Genomic DNA, 20,376 nt, shown 5'->3' on the forward strand with positions numbered 1-20,376 from the left:
AAATTCCCTAGATTCGTGGAAGGTTCCTTTGGATTGGAAACCAGCAAATACAACTCCTTTATCCGAAAAGGTAGAGAGAAAAAAGGTGAAAACTACAGGCCAGATATTACAGCAGGGCAGTTGGAAAATTTTAAGGTAATTAGGAAAATACAGCATGATTTTATGAAAGAAAACTTATGTTTGACCAAGTTATTGGAGTTCATTGAAGAAATTAAGGAGAACGTAATTGGTTTACCATATGGCATGAAATATTATCGTTGAAAATGAAAGTCCATGGAGTAAGTGGAAATATTTCGGCATGGATAGAAGATTGCTTGGCTAACAGAAAGTGGAGAGAAAGCAGTAATAGGTTTTTTTTCGGGTTGAAACAGTAGGATAAGTGGAGTGCCGTGGAAACTGGGGCTGGGATGCAAATTATAGAAATGACTTGGATGATGACACCAAGCATGTGGCTGCTGATTTTCTGGTGAGACAAAGGCAGGAAAAGACATAAGAACTTGAATGAAAAAGTAAGATCGGTATCTTTCAGTGATCTAATGCATTGGTTAGACCTTGAAGAGTGTTGGTCTTTTATTTAAGGAAGGAAGTTGAAATGTTGGAAGCATTAGGGGGCATGTTTATATGAATATTGCATTAATGTACAGGCTAGGATTGGAGTTCATTAAACATGAGATTCTGGAGGGTGTGAATAGAATGGATCTAGAAGTGATACTCCCCCCCCTTGGGAGAATCTTGAACAAGGAATCACTGTTTTAAAAAAGGCAGCACCCATTTAAAATCACAATGAAGTGAGGAGAGATCTTTTTCTCTGAGGGCTATAAGCCTTTGGGCCTCCCTTCCTCAGAATCTTGGAGAAAATGAATGGCCTACTGCTTCTAATTCACATAATCAAATACCCTGGATGTGTTATGGTGCAAATATTAGACATGCATGTAATGAAGGAATTCTGGTTTTTATAAGACTGTTTAACTTTTATACGATTTATATTATGATTTTATATGAACTTCTATATGATGTAATCTATATCCTAAAATTGACAGTTTAGTCTTGAGTCTGAGCCAGATTTAGTTATCAGCATAACATTGCATGGACAAGTAGCTAATGATGATGGTGGTGACTACCTGGATTTTGCTAAGAGTCAGCGAGCTTCAGACTTTGTGCACTGTTGCTGAAATTTACACTGTGCCCTTGCTGGCTAAACTCCACTGGGAGTTTGCCGTTGTGGTTTGTCCCTGTAGTTCCCATGATTTCCTGCAACTATGATGAGCAGAGATTTACTTGGCCTTTCATTGAGGTATCTGTTCTTGCACTCTGCCAGTTTAAACCTGGTGCATTATCTGAGCCCATGTATTTTAATAGAGACTATCGCATTCTAGGGAGAAAAGAGTGTGTTCATTTTGGCTATCCATTGTACAGAGGTTGTGCTGAATAAAGAAGGCCTAGCTACATTTTTGAAATGTGCCATGTTTATCAAATTATTATATGTAATGCTTGGAATGAAATAATGATAGCAGAGATGAAAATTTCAGTAATAAGGAACAGCAAGAGAATTTCCCCAGTACTGTTGGAACAGAGGAGGATAGGTGAATGTTTGATAGAGATATTCATGGGGAAGGGTCTTCATAAAGCAGAGGGGGAAAAAAAGGGTTTTCATTTTCAATTAACATAGGTAGTTGGAGAACCAGAGAGAAGACATTTTATGCATAAAATTCTTATATGTATGCACTGCCTGAAAGGATGTTAGAAGTAGATTCAATACTAACTTGCAAGATGGAATTTAAAAAATTTGCAGTATTGCAGATCATGAGAAGTAGAACTATCAGGACAATTCTTTTTAAAGTTTGGCACAGGGACCTCAAGCTGTATGACCTGAATGGGTCCAAATCTGTAGTGAAACTCCTTTGGATTTCCAAACACAGGATTGCTGAGATGTAGCATGAATAAATTTACAATGACAGTTTTCCATTTGCTGCCATAAGGTTAGCAGGAAAGAGTGTCTTCTTTTGTAATTGTCAAAGAGTTTATGCCAAGAAAGAAAGGAGTAGAGGATTTTAAACTGCGTGCCAATTAGATCTCAACTTTGGCATCTCTGACGCATGTGCCTTGAGTTCAACTCCCTATCAGAGATTTGAGCACAAAATCGCTGTTGAGAGGGATTCTGTTTTTCAGATTAAGCATTTCACCAAAACCCTTTTTGTAGCAGGTGAGTACAAAATATCCAGTAAGACTATCTGATGAACTAAATCATTCTCCCAGTGTCATGGCTAGCATTCATTTCTCACTAAAACAAACTGGTCATTTATTCTTTTGTATGACCTTGCTGTGCCAAATTGGCTGACATATTCCCTGTATCACCTGAAAATGCTGAATTGATTGCAGTGTCTGGAGTCTCTTGAGCTTGTAAAATAGACTTTGAAAAATAAATTCTTTACATTTGCACTGCTGAATCTGGCTTTATATTGGTTTGGTTCTCACATCACTGTGGCTGTAAGTTGTTTATTAGACATGTTTGTTGTTCCATATTGGAAAGAATTCATTTAGTTGTCCTCAATGTGGATTAGTACTTGAGCCATCCTCAGCTCTTTGCTAAGGAGTTTCTTATTAACAATACCGTCCCAGTTGTCTGAGTTCAGGGATCCAATTTGTTTCTTGGTGTAGAATTTACTTAACTATTACCTGCCTTGATTTTCAAATAGTCTGCATTCTATGCTACTACCTGTGTCATAAATACATAGATAAAGGATCTTATAGGTCTCGCATCATTAAGATTTTTTAAAAAATACTATCTGTCAAACTTTTGTGATTCAAGATCATAGGAGAGGCCACAGTTGACATACTGTATGTTCTCAAAACAGATGAATGATGCCACAGTGCACTGTGGCTATTACTGTTTGTTCATTTTGGGTTATTTGAATTTGTTTTTATCCCACTTATTATGCTTATTCATCTCAGCCTTATGTAGTCTTCTGCTCATGTTATTTTGAGCAAAGTATATCATTGGACAATCCAACTACAGTCCCTGTTGGAATATAACAAACTGAAAGCTTTTTCCAACGGATGCATCAGAGAAAAGAAACTTAAACAATAACGAAAATCTCTGTTGATTAAAAGGTGTTGCAGGGAATAAAGGGAAAAGGGTGGCAAATGGACAGCTAGAGCTTGAAAGATAAAAAGGAAGTGACAAAGTTCATGAGGCAAGTGTATAAAATAGAAAAGATGGAAATTACTGAGTCCAAATATACAGATTTCTGGCCTTCTACTGATTCTCATCCATTGAACCTGGTTTGAGGAGCAAGGGAGGAAACTATTAATAGATTTGGCAGCTGAGTTGTGAAGGAGACCGTGGTCCTTGTGTTTACTGTGGCTTCTCCTGGAGCAGGTTGTGCCATGACAGTTAAAAGAAATGGCAGCACCCATGGATCGGAAGGAAAGGAAAGGGGCGCTGTCGGTCTGGAAGTAGCAAAGATCGTCGACGAGACTGTTGGAGGTAAGAATCTGACAGAGGAAAGTACAAAATAGGAGGGTTTGATAGTTGAGAAATCTCATACACAGCACAGCATAAATATAAAGAACAAAAGAGGGAAAGTGGACATTAAAACACTAAATTCATTTGGGAGAAGGGAAGGTAAAACGTTTTGTGAATCTGGGGCTAATCAGGCCATAGCAGTGAAGCCAGTGTGTATTAATTGCCAATACTAGATTACTGTGGTGTGCAATTCATTCCTTTCAGTTAGATGCAGTCAGTGGCTGGAAATCTAGACCAATTACTAAAAGTCTGCAAGAAGTTTTCATGCTGAAAATTACATTAAATAAAGTGCCTTTTTTGAGAAATATTTTGGTTTCAATTTAGATTTAACAATACAGTTGAAAGTGAGAGCCTTTTTTTTAAAATCCTGGTCCAGCCTAAAAAGATTGGCATATATGTTGCTTTTAGTTTGTCAGGCTTTATTTAGGTAACTTAACAATTTAATTTTTAGCGTTAAATTTTATTCTTGTTTTGTAATCTGTTACTGCAAACAAATTATTGGGTGATTCCATTTGGAACATAAAAAATAATTTAGTCACAAGTGGATTGTTATAGTTAGTTAGCAAAATTAAATTCTCTGGCATATGCATATCTCAACGTTGCCAAGAGCTTCATCATTGTAAATTTTACAGCTTGCAGCTGCTTTTGATTAACTGCTGTTGTGTTGATCTATTTTCTTCCTACCAAATTTGTTCCCAGTCCATTTATTGTAGTTAAATGGATTAGAAACTGGGTTGACATTGCCCAGACCCAATTTGTAAGCAGTAGTGTGTCCAGATGTTAGCATTTTCAAGATTTATCATGTTCATCCATGCCCAAACACTTAAATAGCTTCCAGGTCTTAAACAGTGTAGATTCTCCACATGGTATCAGATTTGGGGAAGAACTCAATTTTGCCTTGTCGTGTCTTGAACTCCCCCAACAAGGAGAAGAAGGCACTTTGATTTTTAATCAATACACATAATTCCAGTTTGTCCATGGAGTTTCCAGGTTATTCATAAAGTTATATTAAAATGAGGTTGTTGTATGAGATGTTCTTTGATGATCCACTTCTCATAACACATTGCACAACATGGATAAAACAAAAGTTGCACCTTATGATTTGTTGAGTGGTCATTTTTTATAATCAGTAAATCAAAGCCTTGTAGTTTTGTATAATATAATATAATCCTCTTGTTTGTTTGAAACAATACATTTCTGAACTCCACTCTCCTGAAAATAGTGAGAGATTCTTTGACTTAATGACTGCTTCCTAAACTACTTTTCATAATGTAAAATGCAATTCAATAAAACCTTTCTGAACTAGATGGTGGCAGGAACCTTCCTGTGCAATGGGTGTGATTTACTTGGTAATTACCAGGACAAATTGACATACATGTTTATTTGCAAAAATTAAGAAAGCATTATAAAATTCTACAATGAAATTTTAAGTACCATGGGCTACAGAGCTTTTCTCATATTAAAAATAATATAGCTAACTATACCAGTCTCTGAGGCTCAGCAGGGAAGGGTAAAGTCAAACAAAACAATGGTGATATGAGTTTCAGTTGTTAGGGGAATAGACAGGAGCTCCTGTGGCTGCAAATCAGACAACAGGTGGTGTGTTGCCTTCTAGATGCCAGGATCAAAGATGTTTCAGAATGGCTGCAGAACATTCTTGGTGGGAGGGTGTGGTGGAAAGTTAAGTAGTCAGAGAGTATGGTATAGATTGGCACTAATGACATACGCAGAAAGGGGAAAGAGGTCCTGAACAGAAAGTACTTGGAGTTAGGAAATTGGCTGAAAAAGGACCTCAAAGACAGTTATCTCTGGATTACTCCCAGTGTCATGTGCTAGTCAGGGCAAGAATCAAGAAATAAACCAGATGAACGTGTAGTTGAGGAGTTAATGCATGGGGCAGCGTTCAGGTTCTTGGAACATTGAAACCTCTTCTGGGGCAGGCATGACTTGTGCAAGAGGACAGGCTGCATCTTAAGGGAGCCAGTAACCTGATTAAGAGGTTGGCTGGTGCTACTTGGGAGGATTTAAACTAGTTTGCCGGGTCATAAAGTGGAGGCACTGAAAGGAATATAAATGTCATGAATAGTAAGAATAAGCAAGATCAAGGTAACAGGCACAATGAAACAGGTGGGTTAAAGTATGTGTTTTTTAATACCAGGAGTATTATGGGTTAGGGTGATGAACTTAGAGCATGCATCAGGGTATGGAACTATTATGTGGCCATAACAGAGAGTTGTTTGAGAGAGGGACTGGAATAGATACTTGCAGAATTTCATTGTTTAAGAAAAGATAGAGGAGAAGGTTATGTGAGGAAAGGGTCATTGTGCTAATAATTTGGGACAATATCAAAGCCGTACATAGTGGGGACATAATAGAGACCTCATCAACTGAATCAAACTGAGTAGAACTTAAAAACAAGAAAAGTGGAATCATTGTAATTAGACCCTTCCCCCAACCCCACCCATAACCACCGGTTTGGGGGGAGGGGACATTGAGAAACAGATATGCAGGCAGATTAGGGAAATGTCTAAATAGGGTCATTGGAAAGGCAATTTCAACATTCCTAATGTAGATTAGGGCCTCCTTAGTTTTAGATGGGGCAGAATTTGTTAGGTCCATCCAGGAGGGTCTTTAAAACAGGATGTAGGTAGTCCATCAATGGAGGGGCCAGACTGAACCAGGTGTTGGGTAGTGATCCTGGCTCAGTGGCTGGCCTTTCTGTGGGAGAACAATTGTGGAACAGTAATTGCAGCTCCTTATGTTTTAAGATAGATTTGGATAAGTATGGATCTTTTGGGAGTATATTAAGTTGGAGCATGGCAAATTATGAAAGTATTAGGAACTAGAGAGAGTTAATTGGGAATAGTTGTTTTTGGGCAATCTACATATGACATGTGGAGGTTGTCAAGAAGAGCAAGAAAGTATTTTTGAGATTCAGGAAGCTGAAAAGAAACAGAGCTCTTGATGATTGTGAAGAAGCCAGAAAAAAAAACTCAAGAAGGGAATTATGAAAGCTGGAAGAGGTCATGCAAAGTCCTTGGTAAATTGGATTAAAGAGAATCCCAAGGCATTCCATACATACATTAAGAGCAAGAGGATGACTAGGAAGTGGATAGGACTGCTCAAGAATGAAAGAGGAAATGTGTGTGTGGAAGTGGAGCATGTGGATGAGATCCTAAGTGAGTACTTTGCATCAATATTTACCAAGGAGAAGGACATGAAGAACAGAGAGAGCAATGTAGAGTGTGCTAATATGCTAGGGCATTTCAAAATAGAAGGAAATAGAGTTGGGACTCTTAGGAAACATTAAGCTGGATAAGTCTGCAGGTCCTGATGGGATATACCCCAGGTTATTGAGAGAGACAAGAGATGAAACTGTTGGGGGCTTGACCAATATCTTTGAGTCCTCTCTATCTACAAGCAAGGACCCAAATGACTGGCAAGTAACATGTTTTTTTCATTATTCAAGAAGGGAAATAAGGATAATAACTATAGACATCAGTGGTGTGGAAATTACTGGAGAGGATTCTGAGTGATAGGATTTATGAGCATTTGAAAAACCACAATGTAATTAGGAACAGTCACCATGGCTTTTTGAGGGGCAGGTTCTATCTTACTACCAGACTGAGCTTTTCAAGCAGGTGGCAAAAGTGATTAATGAAGGTAGAGCCCTGAAAGTTGCCCACATGGATAGTTGGACAAGATCTTTCATGGGAGGCTTATCCAGAAGATTAAGATGTATGGGTTCCATGGTGAATTCACAATTTGGATTCAGAACTGGCTTGAACATAGAAGGTGATGGTCAGTGGTACTTATTCTGGCAGGTCAATGGGTCTGTGAGTAGTAATGTTCCACAGGAATCTGTGCTGGGATTCCTCGTGCAATAACCTGGATGAATCACAGATGGGTGGTGGCGTGTATTTAATATTTCAATAATATTCGAGTAATAATGTGTGTGCGCGCGCGCGTATGCATGCATGCATGTGTGTGTGTATATATATAGAGTTTGATTAAGTATTCTTTGTTTAAATAATTAATTGCAGGTATATATAAAATACATTAATTACATATATCATCACGCTACCACATTAAACGTGTGCACCTCACTTAAAGTATACCCGAAGTTAGACCTGCATTCCCTGATTCCTTCATCTTCTTTTGAATTAATATTTTAAAGTCACAAACATAACATGAACCTGAGATGGTTACCATCCTGTTGAAGTGCAGCAAGATATTCGAACTAAAAAAAAATGCACCAAGCAGCGTTGAGTTTAAAAAAAAAATCAACATAGTACATGCTCTTCCAAAGGGAAGACATGATCGAGTTTTCTTTAAAAAGGCAGTAAAATGAGGAATTTCACGGGTTCCTAAAGAGTGAGTACTAGGTGACGAAAAGTCATTTAAAAAAACAGATACGGCTGGTTATATTGGAAAAATTGACACATTTGATTTCACAAACCATAACTAGAATACATATTCTGAACAAATTCAACAACATTTTGAAGCAAATAAAATAGCCTATGAGAAAAGAGTACCAATATTGCGCAATTCATTGGGCTTAAATGCATACAGTTTGCTTCAGTTTCACTGCACCAACCAAACCTCCAAAATGAGCTTTACTGATATTGTCAAAGTAATGCAGGAATATTTCTAACCTAAGGCATTGTTGATTGCAGAACACTTTAGGCTTCATAAGCAGAACCTAAAAGAAGTGAAATCCATTTCAGCATATATGGCAGAATTGAAGAGATTGTCTGAGCATTGTCAGTTTGGTAATAGGCTTAATAATACTAAGAGATTGTTTAGTTTGCGGAATCTTAAAGAAAATATTCTGCTTACATTTAAAAGAGCAGATGAAGTTGTGGTTTCAGTGGGAACCGCAGATGCATTGAGTTGCAGTGAGGAGTGAAAGTGAGCATTAACAGAATTGCAGCATTGCCCGGCTGAACAAAGTGTGTTACCATTGTGGCAGCGGCTCACATGCACCAAACAAATGCAGATTTAAAGTTGAAACTTGCAGAAAATGCAATAAAGTCAGTCACACACAAAGTGCATTTCGGGCGGACAAAATAAATGGACTGCACAGAGAAGAGAAAATTATTTTAAAAAAAGTCAAGTTGCAGTTTCTAAAACAGCACTAATCTGCACACTGTTGATGAAAACCTGATGATGAGAGTGACACAGATTGTGTAGTCCTGAGGTTTACAGTTTGAAAATTAATAGTAGACGAGCACTATGGCTTATGCCAGAAGTAAATGGCAAATTAATTAAAATGGAATTGGACACTAGCTGAGCTGTTTCAGTCTTTCCAAAAATGGGTGTGAATGGTATTTCAAAGATACCAAACTGAAGCCTGCAGATATTCAACTATGAACTTATACAGGAGAAGAGGTAACTCCTGTGGGAATAACATTTGTTAACTATGAAATACGCCAACAAGCTACATTGAGCTTGTTTGTATGTGGTAAGAACAGAAGAACTGTTCCCAACAGAGGACAGACAGGTGTTGGTGCCAACCTCTCTGCCTCTGGTTGGAAGGCAGATTGGACCAAGGAGGGACCATGCTGCTCAGAGGAGTCATGAAAGTGACAGAAGTAGTGGTCCAACTACAGTAGCTTTTTTTAGGCAATGTATCTGAGAACGCTTTTAATGTGTTAATCAGACAGTTACTTGCAAAATGTGGCTTGGTTTTGAGCTGGGAGAGAATTCAAGGAGTTTCAGGAAAGATGCAAGCAATCAGCTTTTGAGAATATAAAGAACCAGAATCTACTTTGTGTATATTAAGGTTTTGCATGAATTTCAAGGGGGAAGACAAAAAGCTGCTTGTAAAAGTAGATGCAAAGACCAAAGCCAATCTTCCATTTTTGAATGGAAGACCAAAAAGAAAGGTGTCAATGGAGACACAAAATCAGGATTCATCAGATGATGATGTGGATGAGGAAGCCAAGAGGAGAGATCGATCGTAAAGGGAGCAATAGAAAGGTAAATAAGAGAATATTCCAGTGAGCTAAATACGCCTTCCCAACATCAAGGTAGGCAAACTAGAAGAAGAAAAAGGACGGAGAAGAAAGGTGTTCAAATGTGTCAGAATCACTTCCTGTTGTTTCAGAGTCAACTGCCACAACCACCACAGAAGAGGCTCCCAAACCTAAGATTGTTTCACAGCTATAGATCTCACCTGCCAAGTAGAGTGACCCTCCGGTCAGGGAAAACCATTATTCCACAAGAGTGAGAAAGCCACCACAGCAATTTAAACTTTAAGCCTGTTTTACAATGTTGTGGATGTCTGTATAAAATAATTATATAGTATACTGTGTATGTAGCTGAGATGCATTCCATATTGAGTTGGAGTTTATAACGAAGCAGAGAGGAGTGTTGTGTATTTAATACTTCAATAATATTTTTGTAATCGTGTATGTGTATATTGTTTGATTAAGTATTCTTGTTTAAATAATTATGGGTTATATGTAAAAATACGTTAATTGCATATGTCATCACGCTACCGTGTGATATGTGTGTGCCTCGCTTAAAGTGAACCTGAAGTTAGACCCGCATTCCCAAATTCTCATCTTTCCCTTTACATTAGTTGAATGTTTTGAAGTTACAAAGAATAACAGGTGGGTTAGTAAGTTGCAGTTGATAGAAAGATTGGTGGAGTTGTGGCTAGCAGAGAAGACTAACAAAGTATATGGTGGGATATAGATCAGTGGCAAATATGGGCTAAGAAATGGTAGTTTAACCTGGCTAAATGTAAAGTTTTGGGAGATCAAATGTAAAGGGACAATACACTGTTAATGGCAAGATCATGGGGTCCAAGTCCATGGATCCCTGTAAGTGGCTACACAGGTTGATAGGATGGCACGCTTGTCCTTAATGAGTCGAGGAATAGAATTCAGGTGGTCATATTGCAGTTTTTTCAAACTCTAGTTAGGTTGCATCTGGAGTATTGCATTCAATTCTGGTTGCCGGATATGGAGGTTTTGGAGAGGGTGCAGAAGAGATTTACCAGGTTCCTGGATTAGAGGGAATGTGCTATTCTGGGTAGTTTGGACAAACTTTTGGTTGTTTTCTCTGGAATGGTGGAGGCTGGGGGGAAATCTGATTGACAATAATAAGATTTTGAGAGGCACATAGACTCTTTTTCCTGGGGTTGAAATATCCAAAACCAGAGGTCATGCACTTAAAGTGAGAAGGAGTAAGTTCAAGGGAGATGTGTATGACAAGATTTTCACTCAGTGGTGGGTGCCTAAAATGTGCAGCTGGGATACTGATATGACAGAGACATTCAAGAGACTCTGTGTAGGCACATGAATGTGCAGGAAATAGAGGGATACGGGTATTGTGTAGGGTGAAGAGATTAATTTGGCTGGACATTGTTAATTTAAATAGTTCAGCACAAGGTCCAAAGCATTGTTGAGGATCCCTACCACCTATTCCACAATCTCTTTGACACTGTATGGTCAAGAAGGAGGTATAGGAGCAACAGGACTAGGTCTGTCAGACTAGATAACAGCTTCATCCCTCAAGCTCGCCCTGACACCACCAAGGTCACATCACTAGGATGGTGAGCTGTTTACTATTTACCTGTGCTGTGCTTTACTACGTGCAGTTTGAATTATATTTAATTAACTTGTACTGGAATATTTTGGTTTATGTGTACTGTGTAATGTCGTGTGGGTGCATCATGGTCCAGAGGAACATTGTTTAATTTGGTTGTTTATATGTAGTCAGATGACAATAAATTTGAACTTGATCATGGGCTGAAGGATCTGTTCCTGTTCTATGTTCTGTGCTATAAGAAAATATCAGTCACAGTTTTTGTTAAATCTTTTCTGTGGGATAGTCATCTAAACAGTCTCAGATTTTTACTCCCACCAGAGTAGAACTGCCACAAGTTCTTGCAGGACCTTGGAAAGAGATAGATTATTCTCATGCAATGTGTCTGAAGTGCTCCAAGGGACTCAGGAAAATTGTCTCGCAAGAGGCTGAGGATACCTTCAGCAGAGCAGTTATCAGCCTTGCCAGCTGTCAAAGGATGGAAACAATAAAAATGTCCTGATCCATGGGATTTGCAAAGCAATGCATCCAGCCACCTGGATATATCAGTGTAAATGCTAGAACTCAAACTGAAAACAAACCAATATAAAAGCAGAGAAGAGAAAAAGATTAATTCTAATCCCTTCCTTCCGTCTGGGCTCAGTTTGAATTTGAGGCCCAGTAAACATTGCTGCTCACAGAGCCACTCTGTGCCTGGAACCAATTCTTTAAAACTACACACGGATACGAAAAGGCAATTTTCTAGGTAATGATGCTTAGAATCTTAGTTTATGAATGGTCAGAACCCCATAAATATGACCAACATCGGTCAGTCCATGGTTGTGCTGTGTTCAGATTTCTCCCCACCATAACGTTGTCCAGTTATCTTGTTTATGATGAGTTATTTTCAGTGCCTGATAGATTCGTCAGAATTTCTTATTGTGTAACAGACTCTTCACTGAAGAAATTTCACCAAAGCCTTGGGAGAAAATTGATTGCTCAGAGTCCAGCTGAACTGTGCCGGTCAGGCATCTGTTCAGCTGATTCTGTTTAATCACTTCATCATCTGTTGCCCATCAGGATTTATGCCAACAAATTACTAACCAATTAAAGTAACATGGAAGTACAATTGCATGCTGCTTTGTGGGAGGGCTTGCCTTTTTCGTGTCACTTGTTAGCCTCTAGTTTGAGAATTATAAACAATAATGTAATTAGTGTAAACAGTTACCAGCTTAAACAGAGTGTCTATTTTCATGTTACAAATGTTCAAGGAACTGATAAAGCAACAATTAGCTACTTTTTGACAATTGCTACATCTTCTATAGAATGGTCATCGCTGTTTTCAGGCAATTAGAGACATTGCTGACCAAAAATCTTTAATATCTGTCAACAACTGAAAAACAATGGACATGCTTTCTACTAAGTAACTTGCATGCACTGTTCTTGATTCTAAGGCTGGCTATTTAAAATCCATTACAATAACAGAATGTTTAAATGTGTCTTCCAATTTATTACATTGTTTCTTATTTTTATCATCGTTTCACAGCCCGTAAGAACGTCAAAATAATGCAAGCAGTCTACATTCATTTGGTTAAGAATATTAAGACCATGTGTGTTGCTGGGAGAATTTAGTTAAAATTTATTTAGCAATACAGTGCAGAATAGGCCCTTCCAGTCCTTGGAGCCATGCTGCCCCAGCAACCCCACAACTCTGATAACCCTACCCTAATCATGGGATAATTTACAATGACCAATTAACCTACCTGATATGTCTTTGGACTCTGGAAAGAAACTGGAGAACCCAGGGAAAACCCAGTCATTCCACAAGTCTCCTTACAGAATGGCGCTGGAATAATCCCAGACTCCGGAACGCCCCGGCTGTAATAGCATCATGCTAACTGTTGTGCTGTCGTGGTGCCCCAGTTGCACTAGCAGTCCCGCGTTGAAGGCTGATCTAGAAGGTTCAGTCGCATGGGATTCAGGGTGACCTAGAGAGATGGATTCAGAATTAGCTTGATAATAGGAAGCAGAGGGTGATGGCTGAAGACTGATTCTCTGACTAGATGCCTATGACTAGTGCTGAGCCCAGTGGTTAGTGTTGGGATCTCTGTTTTTCATTATTTATGTAAATGATTTGGATTTGAATGTTCATGGCAGGATTAGCAAGTTCGCTGATACTAAATTAAGGGGTCTTGTTGATAGTGAATCAGGTTACAATGAACTGCCTAGAGACCTTAATCAGTTAGAAAGATGAGCTGAGGAATGGCAAATGGATTTCAGCTTAATTAGGTGAGGTGATGCATTTTAGACAGTCAAATTAAGATAGGACTTGTACAGTGAACCACAGGGTACTGACGAGTGTTGTGGAACAGTACAAGTGCACAGTAAACTGAAAGCGACCGCACAAGTAGATATGGTGATGAAGCAGGTGCTTGGCATGCTGGCCTTCATCAGTAGGGCGTTAAGAGTTAGAACATCATGTTGAAGTTAAAGTTGGAGGTGAGGCTACGCTTTGGGTATTGTGCACAGTTTTAGTCACCCTGTTATAGGAAAGAAATTGTTAAAAGATTGACAAGGATGCTGTCTGCACTAGAGGACCTGAGTTATAGGGTGAGGATTGACATGATGGGAGGATGGAATGACTTCACAGAAATTTATATAAATGAGAAATATGGATAAGGTGATATGGATAGACTTTTTTCTAGCATTGGGGAGTCCAGAACTAGAGGGCACAGATACAAAATATGAGAGAAGAGATATGACAGGTAACTTCTTTCCACAGAGGGCAGCAAGCACCTGGAATGAGCTGCCAGAGGAAATGGTTGAGGCGGGTGTACTTGCAACATTTATGAGGTATTTGGATAGGTACATGGAGGGGAAGGACTTGATGGGTTATGGGCCAAACATGGGCAACTGGTACTAACGGAGGATGTTGTGGTTGGCATGGTCCAGTTGGAGCTGAGGGCCTGTTTCAATGCTGCAGTACTTAATGACTCTGTAACAGCGGTAATCCAATGCGCAGTGAGTATTTTCTGTTGGCTTCAAAGTCAAGGTTTCAGTATTTTTGATGTCTTATGTGATATTGAAAAAATAGGAAGAATATTAACCAACACCTGCCTGCCCCCCCCCCCCATCTTGTCAAAAACCAAGCCTGTTTCTCACATCTCCAGTTCTTTGTCACCAGTTCCAGAGTTTAATTCCTTGCCTTCACCTGTTTGTAACTTAAATTCTCTAACCCATTAGCTCTTCACGCAGTATCTCATTCTGGTTTGTTACGCATTTTTCCACCAGCTTCCTCTCTGATTTCACTTATTTCTCCAAATTCCTCACTTAAAAACTCTTTTTTTAAAACCTACTTCTTCAGCTTAGTTTTTTCTTGTTTTTCCCTTTGAATCAGCATTTTTATTTTATTCATTTACACTTTTGCAAAATATTTTGTAAGGTTATGCTGCCTTAGCATTTCAATACAGGAATTACCATTTTAGTTGCAAGATGATACCTATGATAGTAAAATACTTCAGTAATGCATTGATAGGTTATTTCATTTACTTTAATTTCCACTATGCAATTTTAGTTTGCAACTGTATGATTTGGCTAAGTGTGCTTCCCAATGTGGTCTTTTAAGTTGTTTCTTTATCACATCTGTTTAGTTTTAGAAGTGTGTAGATAAATGCTCATTTTTATTTATGGATGACATTGAATTGAAAATATATATTTGGGTTTGTAATGTTGGAGGGGAATGGGGTTGTACTCTGTGAATGTAAAGCTGTATATCCTAAAATACAATGCTGGTAGTTATTAAGAATTGACAGAACTTAAAAGATTAAATGATTAAATTCAACTTTCAGTTTGTGTGAATTTTATAGCCGAGGCAATCTTATACTCAAAGATTTAAAGGTAGAAGCATTTAATGGAAATGGTTTCTGGAGTATAACACAAGTAACAAATTAAATTTGACATGTTCCTCAAGGCTCACATACTATTTATAATTTATTGTTAATAGAGATAAATGCATTATTGAGCTAATGCTAGAGGCAGGTGGCATTTTTGTATACATGTTCACACACTCTATTTTGAAGGTGATATTTAGCTGATTTGAAAACTTTCTTATCCAGTTTTCTTTAGGAAGGTAAAGTATTATTGTGCCTAACCAAAGTATATAGATTAGGTCATTGAGGAATGTTGCAATCTATCCAGTAACTTTTCATTACTGATTCTTCTATCCCCTAGCATTTTAGATTAATGACAATGCTGAAACCAGGTGCAGGTTTAAGCTTATAGCTTTGAAAGGTTTATGTCATGTCTGAGTAGCTATTCACATGTAATTTTAATGATTTTTCCATCAATTAACACATTTGTGCCCAAGCAAGATGTATAACACACCATGATGTACATGTATTTCTGCAAGTGAAAAAAACTTACATTGAATGCTGTTTAAAACAGGTTGTTTATTGCCTGAAGCTGTACAAAGAGTTTGAGACTTATTAAATCCATTAATTTTTTGATTTGTACATTGGATATTGATATTCTGTTGGACAAGATAAAGATAGCTTTATTTGTCACATGTACATTGAAGAATACAGTAAAATGTATCAACAACCAACACTGTCCGAGTATTTGCTGGGGACAGCCACAGGTAAAGCCATACTTCTGGCGTCAATATCGCTTGCCCACACTCACTGACCCATATGTCTTTGGAATGTGGGAGGAAACTAGAACACTCAGAGGAAACCCACACGGTCAAGGGGAGAACGTGCACAGTCCTTACAGATTGGGCTCCTTTCAGACCCGATTCTGGGGCAAGAAAGATGGTTTGGAATATCCCCAAAAGTACCTGAAACTATTCAACCCATTAAACAAATACCCTTCCATAGTCAAAGCACATAGTATTATTCAGATAGATGTCAACTTAGATGTTTGATTAGGTACACCAATTTAAATTAGCTAATTGGTTGATGAAGTGTTTGCAACCTGCTCTTTGAGGCTAAGCATGAGTAACTTTCAGCTTTGGTTTACTTTTCAGTTATTAAAATTACATTTTCAGCATTGGAAGGACTTTTAATATTTGCAGTCTATTATAAATGTTTTCCTTCAGTACTCTAATTGAAGAAATATTTAAATATTCATTTGCAACTTGTAATTAATTATTATTGAGATGTAGGTACATGCTTTAGAACTGTGATCTTAATATTATTCCTGGCCAAATTTCACTTTTAAAGGGTCTATGTAATGTCTCTGTTCTAATTGTCCAATAGTTGTCATTTAAAATGATGTAATGTTACTTATTTCAACTGATGAGTGATTGTTTCATCCTATTTTTTTGACTACAGACGTTTCATTGCAGGCTGAGACCAACTTATTCCAATGGCTTTCTGTTTTAGGTAATTATCCCAGACCGCCTAATTATGGTGGAGTACCGAACGCCAACTACAGTGGTCCAGGTCCAGGCATGAATAACAACATGAGTGTGAATATGAACAACCAGATGCATGGTCAGGGTCCAACTCAACCTTGCAGTAACATGACAGTAGGGAGAATGTCATCATCAGGGATGTCAAACTGGCCTTACTCTGGCAACATGAGCAATATGACCCCAAACTCTCCAAGCATGTCACAGCAGGTTGGCGCAGGGATGGGACCGCCAATGGCAACTGTAAATCGCAAGGCACAGGAGGCTGCTGCTGCTGTGATGCAGGCTGCAGCAAACTCTGCTCAAAACAGGTATGCAAAAAACAAAATTGTCTGTATAGGTTGGATGCTGTATTTGTAAACGTCTTTGAAATTTCCAAAATAGAAGACGTTAAAGAAGGCAATCAAGTAAATTTTGGCTCTGATTGTCAATCCTCACACTGTCATTCATCCTTAAGAAATAGATATGTAGCTGATTTAAATTAGGCATAATTAAATTTGGAAATTTCCACTGGTACAGTGCAGAGTGCTGTTGACCTGACTGTAGTTTTAATCTGTTTTAATTTAGGATAAATGGCAATATACTTGTCAGATATTAAATGTGGTTCCTGTCATGAGGCTTTTGGATAATACTGTCATTTTCTAAACAGTTGTATATGGCTTATTCATGTTATTACAGTCAGTCAAGCATTTCAGAACTCAGAAGGGCTGCTTGCAGATTGTCTCTGTGCTGCCCATGGTATGCACAACTTCTCAATTTTCTAGATTTCCAACAGGTACAGTACACACCAGACTAGAGACTCTTGGGGAGGAAACATAGCCCTGACTAGTTATGCACTTTTCAGATCATTCCCCCTTTTGGATGATTCCACAACTGCATTGTTTCAACAAGCAGGCTGAATAATGTTAGAAAAGACTGAAAATATGAAACCATGAACCTTGTATCCCTTTTTCTCAGTTTACTTTGAACTACTGAAATAGATAGACATTTGAAAGAAAGTTGCAATGATTTAAAGATTTTAAATGCAGCTTGTGCTCCTCTCGAAATAGAGTAAAATCAGAAATATTATCAGTGTTTACCTTTTGATTATAATATAAACTGACCACAGTTACAACAGTTAATTATTCTCAGCTCTCAAAAGGCTATTTCCATTCACTAAGCAGGTATCACACATATACATAAATTTGTTTATCAGTGCAGCCATTCTTATGGCAGTTGCTTGACAGAATTACCAAAGTACATCTCAGTCTTTATTGTTAACCAGTGATATTTTTGCCTAGGAACTAAAATCAATAAAACTATGCAGAATGTTACCATGAACAATTATTAAAAGAAGCTGTAGGTGATTTAAGTAAGTAACAAATGTTAAGCTTGCGCAGCACAGTGTTTTACTTAAAAGAAATACGTTAACTGTAGACTCCAGAAAATTCATATTTTCATGTCAGTTTTTTTCCAAAAAAAGAATTCACTTACATCTATTGTTAGACAAGACAATAAAATTTTGTGAGTAGATTTAGCATTCAATCATTATATTTAAAATGTTTCCCGTAATCTGAATTTCCAATTGTTTCTTTTTTAATAAAGCAAGTAATATCTGAGAAAATCTATGAATAAAATCCAATTCTGAGTATTTCAGAATATACTTAGTTGCAAGAATGAACTGTGTTCAGTTCACATTCTTTCCAAAGAAATGTATGGCTTTATATCAGATGAGATTAGTGAACAAACTGTCTTTCATACATGCTGAATTACATTCTCAGTTAATCAGTTCGTGTTCTTGCTATTTGATGGTCGTGATGTGGAAGCAAAGCATTTCATTGGGTCCCTAGGAGCTAACAATTGGGCTGCATACCTCTAATGTGCTTCCTATTGGAATAATCGAGGAATGTCATTGGAGTAAGTTACGGTGCCACTATTTTTAACTTATGCGGAAATACTTGAGACTAAATGCCTGTAAGAGAATTAGAAAACAAACTGAAGCAGAAAATCTTAAATTACTGGTAAATTGACAAAATATTACTTTTTGCCCCCCTTTGCCCCTGGAAATATAGCCCTCTCTGATACAAATGTTGGGACATACTACTGTAGTGGACTACTATTGTAGCTCCTTGGTAATCTGTTGATTTTGGCTTTATTTCCCCCAGCTTTGAAGCTTCTGAATGTTTCTTTTTTTTTGAATGACTGAGCTAGAAACTTAATACAGCCATTACACATTGGTTCACTCTGGCTGTCTCTTCAGTGCAGGCTGGGTAACTTTTTACCTTTCTCAATTAATGTCCTGTTACCATTCATGCAGCCATATATAAGCCTTGAATGTTTGAACTGAGAAATTAATGATGTAATTGACATTATTTTGTGGTTCTGATGTTGTGTGATACAGAATTACTTTCTGTTGCTTTATTTGTATTTCCCTTCAATAGTAATTGTGCTAGTTTTAACCGTTTGTTATAGTTGCAGGAAGGAAGGATAATTGCTCTGAAATGAGTATTTTTTATTTAATGCTCATTCACCAATATTGAATTTTATAGTAATTTTACTCATCAATAAGCAAACGTTGTTAGCAGTCAAGTATTTTAAAGTTTAAATGTAGTTCCAATTCTGCCAGAATATGTTGCTTTACACTCCATGTCCAAAATATTTATGTGCATTAACATGCAATGATTACAGTTTCATGTGAGAAATAATATGTAACTATTCGTGCAACATTTTGCAATGTTGGTAATCAGCAAACCAAAAATTCCTCCAAAGTATAGAGCATTATAGGTGATGCATGCTTAATGGAGAATATATGACGAAACATATATGAAGGAAATATGCCATTGGTTTGCACAGAATGTTTTCTTTGATCATCTGATACACTCTGCTTATTGTTAATTTGCACACAACACAAAGATTGCATTTTTAGCAATTAAAAGTGCAATTTGTATGGGCTGGGAGTAGAGTACTGAAAATACGGGACACCCAGTTTTAGCCTTACTTGTAAATTAAGCAAAGCCCTTTCCATTTGCGATTCCTTGTTTGGATGCAAGTTGTGCAGAAACAGAATGTGTTATCCAATGAGGAGCAATCAGACATTCAGACAAAAAGATATTGCACTATCCAAAACAACAAACACAAAATGTTGGAGGAACTCGCCAGTTCAGGCAGTACCTGTGCAGTGAACAGTCAGTCAACATTTCAGGCTAAGACTCTTCTTCAGGACCGTCAGCATATCTTCAGTTTGAGCAGTTTTTGTGAAGTAGTGTTATAATTCAACTGGACAAATGTATAGATGACCAGCTAATGAGATATTAGAAAGTATTTATATTAATAAACACAGGTCAATTTACCATTACAGGACTGAAATAAACCTGGTGCTGCACTACACTCTTTCAAGGCTTTAAAGAGTTCTTTTAATTCTTACTCACATTTTCTCTGAATATTTGAAAATAAATGAAAATACACAATCTGTCTTAACTCTGTCTGAAGTAATTAGAGTTGTAGTTTCCTTCGGAAATGTTAATCATTTTCTGGTTAGCACCCAGTCTGAATAATTCTTTCATTCTGAATATTAGATTTGGTTGAATATTGTCTGAGTTGTTAGAAGCTCCAAATGACAGCCTTGTTATACAAACAATAAACCACTTGATTGTTACAATTTAGTGGGAGAAGCAATTTGAAAATTCTGTGTTTCTGTATGGTTTACTGTCAAGTAACACCTATTTAACACTGTTTTAAAATGGCACCTTGTCAAACCAGAACACTTTGTGATACATGTTTTGGATTTGTGTTTTTGTGGGTTGTGATCAGAATATTTTTGTGGATCAGTTTTAAAGTTTGAGTATTGGATTCTTTTGTACAATATGAAAAGATATTATTTGAATATCTCTTTTTATACGAACTAATTCAGAAATTTCATTGATTT

General features: G+C 37.5%; 1 protein-coding gene across 7 annotated transcripts in view; it reads left to right on the forward strand.

The window, feature by feature from the left end:
- Nucleotides 1–20,376, forward strand: part of arid1b (AT-rich interactive domain 1B) — a 412,366-nt gene that overhangs the window by 304,128 nt on the left and 87,862 nt on the right. For 4 of the 7 annotated variants that reach the window (XM_059986071.1, XM_059986072.1, XM_059986075.1 and 1 more), the window contains exons 8-9: nucleotides 3,380–3,487; nucleotides 16,444–16,783. In XM_059986071.1, coding sequence (XP_059842054.1) covers nucleotides 3,380–3,487; nucleotides 16,444–16,783 — 448 coding nt within the window. The remainder of the gene's footprint in view (nucleotides 1–3,379; nucleotides 3,488–16,443; nucleotides 16,784–20,376) is intronic. The other 3 variants (XM_059986073.1, XM_059986076.1, XM_059986077.1) reach the window with 1 other exon arrangement.

Source organism: Hypanus sabinus, chromosome 12 (genome assembly GCF_030144855.1).
Source record: "Hypanus sabinus isolate sHypSab1 chromosome 12, sHypSab1.hap1, whole genome shotgun sequence".
Classification (NCBI taxonomy): Eukaryota; Metazoa; Chordata; class Chondrichthyes; order Myliobatiformes; family Dasyatidae; genus Hypanus; species Hypanus sabinus.